The 9,623-nt window shown below is 39.6% G+C and overlaps 1 protein-coding gene across 1 annotated transcript in view; it reads right to left on the bottom strand.

Annotated features, from left to right (window-relative positions):
• TACR3 (tachykinin receptor 3) overlaps window positions 1–6,654 on the bottom strand; it is a 39,011-nt gene extending 32,357 nt beyond the window's left edge. Inside the window, exon 1 of the mRNA XM_010190118.1 lies at window positions 6,179–6,654. Within this exon, the coding sequence (XP_010188420.1) occupies window positions 6,179–6,654 (476 nt within the window). The remainder of the gene's footprint in view (window positions 1–6,178) is intronic.
• Window positions 6,655–9,623: the final 2,969 nt, after the last annotated feature.

A 9,623-nucleotide genomic window follows, 5' to 3' on the forward strand; every position in this document is an offset into this window, starting at 1 on the left:
AATTATGAAGTCATCCGTTAGTTTGGGAAAAAAGCTGTGCTAAACTTTAGTTAGGGGGTAGGGAGGAGGTAGTATTTTGTGTGGTTATGTGACACTAGAGGCAGGTAAATCTAACAAACAATAAAGTGGCATCTTGTGGAAAAACCAGCATAATGACTCCACAGAAACTCTTTCTGTTTCTTTGGATGAAAGTATTCTAAGATATGAGAGAAGAGGGGGAATCTCTCTGGGGAAATAGCCTGTAAAGTACAAGAAAACTGAAAAGAAATCAGTCTAGCTTCTTTGCTTTCTTGTTCCTATGTTCATCTCTCTCTCCCTGGTCTGCAGTGCAAATTATCTCTTTTACTTAGAAGCCATTTACTTTGAGACAACAGAGTATGAGGAAGAGGGTTGAGAGAGGGGCCAAAGGCTGCAGTTCTGTTTGGGCTGAGCTCTGTGCAGGGGATGGTGGCTGGCTGGGTGATGCAGATTTCCTGCCTGCTGTTGCTTCAGCCTCTTTGCGTTGGTGAGCCAGGCACAAAACACTTGGTACCAAGCACATGTACAAGAATGCAAGTAGCGCTATACATCTTCTTGGTGTGCATCTTTTGCTGATATCACTACCATATGGCCACAATATGAGATCATGTCTGTGCACTCCATATCCTGACCTGTTAGACAAAATTGAGGTAATTTTTTTCACATACCCATTTCCCTATATTTCAGTGTTTCTGAGGACACAGGACAGGTAACACATAAGGAACTCTCAATTCAGATAATGTTATTCAACATCGAAGAAGGTCATGTATAGTTTGGCAGAAGTATCTGTTTATAATGTTTATGGCACATGAAGGCCTTGAGCATTTTGTCCCAGGAATAGGAACTCATGCAGAGACAGATACCAAAATGTATTCTACTGGAAATAGAATACATTTTTCAATGCGCTCACTGCCTACTTCAGAATTCTAGTAACAGATTCATTTCTAGCACTTGTGGTACTACTTTGTGACAATAATAACTGCTCTTACAGCATACACTTGAAGAGAATGGAGAGCCTAAGTGATAGTTGAGGATCTGAGTGTGTACACATAATGAATTTAGGTTTCGTTTGAAAAATTGAATCGTGTTTCAGCCTTGTAACTGTCTTCTGTTACAAGCTTGTACCATATTGCTTAAGCTGGAGTCCAATGAGAGTATAGAGGGATTATTAACAGCCATCAGTAACTGACCAATGTCACAGAAAAGGAGAAAACTCACCCAGTATATGTGTTCTTCTGTAGATACATTAGAGGTCTAAGAAATAAGGTGGGAAACTAGAATTGCAAGTTTTGAATAAGGATATTGGTGTAAGACATATTAGAAACTCAGTAGTAGGAATGCAACACTGTAATACTAAAGTTCATAAAAAATAGAGAAGATTGTGCAAAAGGAGGAATAAAAATGTTAAATATAGTTTAAAATCAAGTCAGGTAAAACAAATGTATTCATTAATAATACAGAATTTTATGGTTTGAAAACCCAAGCATGACTCTGCAATAAGAAACTTCAGGATTGTACACTCAGCTAATTCATATTAATAATGGTGATGTGCCAAAAGAAATTAGAAAGGCTGTGATAGCAGGTAATACAATAATAATAGAAGATATCAGTACTTCTGTGCAGACATAAACCATGTTCTTGGTCAACATTAATGACTGCTCAATGGAGCATCTATGAGGAGAAGTCCAAAGTAAACAAGGAGCTCTTAAGTTTGTCCTGAATAGTTTGTATGGTCAGGCTTAAATGTTATTATTCTTTAAATAGTGTCTAGAGTATGGCTGGTTTTAACATTTCTACAGAAACAAAAGTCCCCAAAAATGCTCCTATAGTAGTGTTTAATTTAAAAAGTGGGAACTATAGAAACTTGAAGAAGGTTATTAAAAAGAAATGAGAATAGTAACCAAAGGGAAACAAGAATCAATCATATTCTGATACATTAGATTCTCTAATTATCTAATATTTTACTGGTGAAGGTTAATTTGGAGTTTTGTATTCAGCAGAGTGAGTCTAGGGGTGCTGGGAATGGGAAAGCTAGGCCCATAGCTCTTGGATTCTGGTTCTCATTCTGATGCAAATTGTTTGATTATTTGATTTTTCAATAAAACTTTTAAAAAATATTCATCCTGATGTCAACAGCATGATGCTGTTTAATCATACTTAAGTGAACTGCTTGGGGTACCAGAGGTAAGAGTGCTAGTATACTTGTCTTTTAGTTCTAACTTTAATAGTCTTATTCCTTCTAAAATTAAGCCACAGACACAATTCTGTGAAATAAGTAAAAAGAGGAAGTTTCATAACAGCTCTGTTGGACTAGACATATATAGAATAAAGTTCTGTATCTGTCTGTAGGTCAAAAAAGGGCATTGCATTCTATAAGAAAGACCAAAAAAACAAGGAAAAGATGAAATTATGATTGAAATAATAACAGAACTTTGGGATACGATCAAGTTTTACGTTCTAAAAATGTTGATTTACTTTGATAATCTCCCGATTTGAAGTTAATTATTAGACTTGCATTATTAATGGCTCACTGAGGGAACAAATTGTAACAGCTCCACAGCTGACATTAACACAACATGTGAAGAAACTTTTGTGGTTAAAAAAACAGCGCATGAAAGTGTATTCTCTTTAACATCAGACTTTATTTTGTCAATCTTATATTGAAATACCTATGACTGCAAGTAGCTAAACTGAAAATGGTCTAGAATTTTTGCAGAGTATAAGGCTAGGATAGATGAGTAACATTTGATTGAATCTGATCTTTAGAAATGTTTAAGTCATATCCATAACTTTTCTCTTTCCTAATAATTTGTTAGAAAAAGGTTATATAGGTCTTTTTGATGCTATTATGTTAACCCATGGTGAGCAGCAGTAGACCTTGTAGGCTGTTTTGCTGTAATGCAGAAAATTGGTGTATCATAAATGTAGTTTTATTTACATTTATATGAAATATTGTCATATTTATGTCACTCTTTTAAATTACTTAGGATCATGCACTGGCCAGTGGCAAGGGCATATTGTCTCCAGAACTATTCCCTATTCAGTTTATCTTAGGATATTTTGAAAGTTTATCCCCATAAGGTAGCTAAAGGAACTACTGCACTGAAAGCAATATAACTATGGTACTGTGCAACATGAGCTACAGAAGAATTAACGAATGAATGCCTGTGAAGCACTACAGTGTAAAATCTGTGCTGCTTCTGATACTTCAGCTGGCTTGGTTAAAGCTACCTGTGGTATCTCTACAGCAGATTGCAAACATCTTGTTGGAAAAGAAGCAGAAGGCAGGGGAAAAAGACCACCAGAAAGGGGTGGTCAGAAGTGTGAATAAACTCACATAAATTTGAGTTTATGTTCAATGACCAGTTGGTCATAGAGCAGCTCCAGATGCAGCACATCCTGCTGCAGGAACTGCCTACTCCACGGAAGGCGGTGTCAGTCCTGTAATTTCACAGTGCACAGAGCTTAGTAAACATGGCCTACAGAATCAGATGTGAAAGGAAACGTGTACTGCCCGTGATCGCTGCTCAATGATGTCTAGAATCACAGTGACTCATTCATACTCTGTGAACATTTGGATGTTCTAAAACAATCAGTGGAGTGTATCATGGCATTCTTTTTAGTGAGTTGCAAACCATGAACTTTCAGTATTTTGGGATGTTAACAATTTCTACTGGAAAATAATCTGATATGATCCCATAGTTTCAGTTCTGTCAGCAGTTTTATCCTAATCTGTAGCCTTTTTTTAAAAAAAAAAAATTAAATAAACATGAATGTGTACGGATGAGTTTATTGGTTCAAAACTAAAGTAGACTGTCCTGTCTGAAGCACTGGCTGAACTTTTTCAGAAGGCAAATGGGAACGAAATTTTTTAGAAAATGTCCACCCAGCATATCTGTGCTCTGGAATAGGGCAGTCTCTACATCCAAGGACATGTCTTGGCATTCACCTTGACCCTCAGTTTTCCTCTTGACTCTGCAGAAGTGTTCTGCAGAGGTAGCCAGGAAATGGTTAAAGGTACTGAATGCATCAGTTATGATTTGGTATAAAAGGAAAAGGAATAGCAGTGTGAATAGGAAAGAAGGGATAGACTGCTCCTCTAGTTGTTTTACATGATGCTCCTCAGTACTAGAGAGAGCTTACATAAACTCAGCTGTGGCATTGTTCAGTGTGCTCCCCCAAGGGAAGATTTTGATTTGTCTTTGGGGACAGGTAAGCTTGGAAGATGTGGTGGAGTGGAATTTGTTATTTATTCAGGAGATTTTCAGACAAGAAATAGATTTGAGTGAATAACAGTAGTAATTGGCTCACTTCTGAGCACCTGTGTGTCACATTGCTAAACCAAGGAAAACATTTCCAATACATTTGTATCTGACCATTGCAATTCAGGCAGTGTGGAGCAGAGCTGTTCTTTACTCACTCCGGAAATGCACCCTTTGGATTCCCATGGAACTCTCTTCATCTTTGTTTCCAGTTGCCTAGCATAAATTTAGGAACTTTCAAGGTTGTAAGTACTACATCTCTGTGGATGTTTTTGTAAGAAAAATGAAAAAAACCTCACTCAGAGCACCCTAGTAACTGCCCAGCTAATGACATGATCAGCTGGAGCAGTAACAGTTAAATTCTCAGCATCAACCAAAAACCTTTCATCTTTCTGAAAACCTCAAGCTAGATGAGAATCTTAAACTAAACTCAGATTGACAATGGAAGAAATATTTTCCTGGTTAAAGGTAGTATCACTGGCTTTACACTGCCCCCTTCATTATTAAGGGGAGATAACAGTTGGGAACAAGATACATAACTGGTGGGGGGAAAGTGTACTGATTTCCTCCTGTCTTCACCCATCCCTGGAGCAGACAGGTAGAAGAGTTGCTAAGAATCTCATTTTCTCTTTCATTTTTAGTTTTACGGAACAGAGATGCATCTGGATGAGAATGCCACCTGAAATTTGCAATTAGTAGGGCCGACAGAAAAGCATTATTATGAACTTTTCCATAGCACAGACAAAATGTACATTTCCCAATCTTTGCACCTGGAAATGAGAAATAGCATTTCAGAAGATGGATCAAACCTTATAAAATCTTATCAGAAAGAAACTGCTGCAGTTCTGTCAATTCAATTCAAACAAGATGCATAACATGATTTGAACATGCAGAAAGGAGCTTTATGACTGATTTCAGTACATTGCTAAAAGGAATAAAAGATCTGAAGTATGAAGCGATCTGATTTTCTGAATGAAAATTCAGGAATTTATTGGATTTCTAAAACATGGGGTAAGTTATCTCTCCACTACATCAAAAGTGAAAATGATCATAACAAAAGGAACATTTCCTAGGGGAGACTCATAGCACCTTCTGAGAAAGATGGTCCAGCAAAGCATCACTGTTGGAAATCTGTCAACTACATCTCCCCTTTACTCTATGGAGACTACAGCTGTCCAATTCCATTATTGTAAAGAGCACAAAGGTAAAGGTTTTCTCTGTTCTGTTTTGTTTCACAGTCACAAAGGCTTGTTTTGCTGCATGTAATCAGAAAAAAATCAAGCACTTTGAAACCATGTTCTTACCAGACCTCTGGATATGCACAGATGGCACTGTGAATAGTCTCATTAGTTAAAATCAGAAGGAACCAAGCAGGTCAGGGCTATCTGTGAGAAGAGCTGTTAAAAACAGAGTCTGAAGTGATTTCTGAGGAGAAGGCAAGTGCCTCTGTCAGCTGCAGAAATACAAAGAGGAGGGAAATTTGAAATAATCTCCTTTTGCACACAACCTCTACAACTCCTTATCAATATGAATTAGATGCCATGGACTGAGGGACAGATACTGTTTTCACAGGTGGGGATGCAAAACCCTGAGCAATAGCTGCTGTTACAGAATTATTATTAAGTGATGGAGCACAGAGGGCAACTGAAGTCAGAGGAAGTGTTTGTTGTAAGAGAAAGCAGGAGAGTAAAATCAATGAAATTCTGAAGGAAAAAGACCGAAGATGGAGAGCAAAAGTGTGTTAGGGAGAGATTTTAAAGTAGTACAGAGGAGCACAATCGTTGAACTATTGAGGGCTTTGCCCTTCATCACCTAATGATTTTTATCTCTGTATTTTTATTTCAGCAGGGAATCTGATTTCAGTGTCTCAACCCTAAACTTTTCCTCCCTTTTCTCACCTGTCCACAGCTATCGCTGTCATGGAGTAGATGCTGGCGAAGACAGCTGTGATTGGGAAGAAGTTGTGGAAGCGGCAATAAGCCTCTCCAAAATACCACTCACTGTGCAGTGCGTAGATGAAGTTGATGAGAGTATTGAAAGCAGCCATGGAGGCATCGGAGAAGGCCAGGTTCACCAGGAAGTAATTGGTCACTGTCCTCATGCGCTTATGAGCCAGGATAATCCAGATGACAATGAGATTTCCAAAAACGGCCGCTGCCACAACACCACCATAAGCCAGGGACCACAAGGCAATGCGCCATGAGGGTTGCACAAACTGATTGGAGAAGTTGGCTGCTAAGGATGCTACAGGGGGAGAAGCATTTCCAGTTGGTGCTCCCAGCGTCTGTCCCCAGGGATCACCCGCTGCAGCAAAGCTCAAGTTCCACCCGCTGCTCATGCTCATGTTCCAGTTGGCTGTGGGGACAGAAGTCATCTTGGATGTTCCTCTCCTCTCTTCCAGGTATGATGTGCCTCTCCCACCTCACTCTCCCAACCCTCCAAAATCCCCACCAACAGTTAAGAAGAGGAAAGAAAGAAAAAAGGAAGTAGGGCAGCACAGCACGTACTGGGAAGGAGAAATCTGTCATAAGAAAAGCTTTGGCTGTGCTGCTCAAACTGTTAGAAATGCTGTACCAGCTGGATCGGGAGAGCTACTTCTGGATACAACAGCATCCTATTCCTTCTCTGTGCAGCCGCCTCTTGCTTTTGATTTTGCTGAAGGAGATGGGGACTGGGAGCCAAGGCACATTTTATAGGCTTGTGAGTTCCCAGCGTCATGAAGGAGCGGAGCAATAAGCTCCAACGGCTGGTAAGATAACACCTCTTTCTCTCTGTTCTCCCTCCTCCTCTTTTATTTCATTCATTGCCAGCAGCAGGCACTTTCAGGAGCTGTGGAGAGCGCCATGGGAAAAATGAATTCTCATCTCGTTTATGTTAAGAGATTTGTTTTATATTGCCTTTCTCTGAGTTTCATTAGTGTGCTTTTTTAAAATAGCCTTTTTGCCCTGTATTTGCAGGGCTAATTAGCTGGCTTAGTGGAACATCCCAGGAGTGAGACTGCTTTTTATTAAAGCTGTTTCCAGATGAATTTATGAATTTATTCCAGATTAATTAATATCTGCTTTTTTGCTCCTGTCTTTTCACTTAGTACACACTTTTCATTTAACCATTCTGTTAACTACAGATTTGGAATAGTGACTCCTTTCAGATAAATAAATACAACCTGCTGCTCTCTAATTTAACTTTTCAATCTGTAATATGTAATTGACATCAAGAAACATTTATAAAATTAAAATGTGACTATTTTTTTCTTAGAAAACTAACTTTAGTGCCTGTAAAGACATTTGCATGTTCAGCAGACTCTGATATTTGTTGAAACACTATGCAGCCCTAAACATAAATGTCCTTAAGCATGGATAAAATGGTAGGGATTTGTTTTCTTCATTTCTTTTAAAAAAATAGTTCTTTTTCCTTGTTTTCATTTATTTCACACTTAGTACTATTATTATTTTGAGCAAACAGTATCTTTATATGCAGCGATTTCTATACTGGTAGAGAAGGGTAAATGATGAAATTCAACACCTGATGTTTCACATACAAGAAATCTATTTTCATATTAATATGTTAACAAGAGCTGGCATTGGGAATGCATGCTTTATGCAAGGGTTGATTGCAAAGGACTTAAACTAACCTTTGTTATTCAATAGGCTGCAGTCTTTAGGGAGAAAATGTGTTTTAGGGCTGATCTGCTCCATGCTTCAACAATTTAGAGCTACTGCTTGTCATCAGCAGAGATTTCAACTGTATCACAGCGGTGAGAGCTATTCAATACCCCTATCAGCAATGACACATTCTACATTTTTTTAAACAAAAGCTTCATGCAAAAATCAAATATTTCTATGTGGCACTTCCTCCCTGCTATATTTACCCAGTGGAAGTAGTGTCTGCACTTTAATTGTCAGGTCTTCACTGCAGTTTTAATTTGAATGACTACAATTGTGGCCATTTCTATATTCTTCTTAGTTCTTACCAGCTGACACGATCCCAAGCAGCAGTCCACCCCAGGCTTAGATGCTCTTCTGAAAACCATCCTTTGCTACAGCGTATCTGGAACCTACCCATGCGCTACAGGTCCTCACCACAGGAAAACCCCTCTATTCTGCCCTGGTGAGACCGCATCTGGAATATTGTGTCCAGTTCTGGGCGCCTCAGTTCAAGAAGGACAGGGAACTGCTGGAGAGAGTCCAGCGTAGGGCTACAAAGATGATTAAGGGAGTGGAGCATCTCCCTTATGAGGAGTGGCTGAGGGAGCTGGGTCTCTTTAGTTTGCAGAAGAGGAGACTGAGGGAAGACCTCATTTATGTTTATAAATATTTAAAGGGTGAGTGTCACGAGGATGGAGCCAGGCTCTTCTCGGTGACAAACAATGATAGGACAAGGGGTAATGGGTACAAGCTGGAACACAGGAGGTTCCACTTAAATTTGAGAAGAAACTTCTTCTCAGTGAGGGTGACAGAGCACTGGACCAGGCTGCCCAGAGAGGTTGTGGAGTCTCCTTCTCTGGAGACATTCAAAACCCGCCTGGACGCCTTCCTGTGCAACCTCATCTGGGTGTTCCTGCTCCGGCAGGGGGATTGGACTAGATGATCTTTTGAGGTCCCTTCCAATCCCTAATGTTCTGTGATTCTGTGATTCTGTGTGAAAACCACTGGAGTTAATCCCACAGTTCCATTTTAAGTCCCAAATCTTCCATCCACATCATCTTTTATCTTCTCCCTGGAGGCAAGCCTGAAGAAGGGAACAGTAGTTCACACACCGTTTTCCCAATGGGCTTTGTGCCACGTTCTCAAGAGATCTCATAATAAGAAGCAGAGTCAGCAGAGGCTAGACTAGTGCTGAGTGAGTTGAACCACTCTTTAAGTTAGTTGCCCAGCAAACTGTGGGATATATTTCTCTGCCTTTTGGGCATATACAGAGGAGAATTTGGGAAGGCAGTGTAGAATAAGCAGCTGAGTAAATCAAGTGCACTCTTCTGGTATAATCACTGAGGTGCTGGCCAGAGAGCTAGTGGCTAGGGCTCGTTGTTGTATCATATTGTCCAAAGTAGGCCAGTGAGATAGACTGAGAGAATCCCATACCTGGGCAAAGAAGTCTAACTTGTAGTGAATTATCTAAATCACAGGAAAAATCCAAGAAAGAAGTTGAATTAACCATGGTAAAGAAAATCTCTGTGAGTTTGAGTGTTGAGAGAATTCAAATGACGGTTCCAGTGACTGGGGAGTCTGGACTAACTAGTTATAGTAGAGACTTGGACACTCACTCTTGAATCTAAAACCTTCAATCTAGATTTTCATATGGCTATGAGCCAGAAAGCACAAACCCAGCCCTGTACCTTTCCACATT

Source organism: Mesitornis unicolor, unplaced genomic scaffold (assembly GCF_000695765.1).
Source record: "Mesitornis unicolor isolate BGI_N332 unplaced genomic scaffold, ASM69576v1 scaffold15048, whole genome shotgun sequence".
Classification (NCBI taxonomy): Eukaryota; Metazoa; Chordata; class Aves; order Mesitornithiformes; family Mesitornithidae; genus Mesitornis; species Mesitornis unicolor.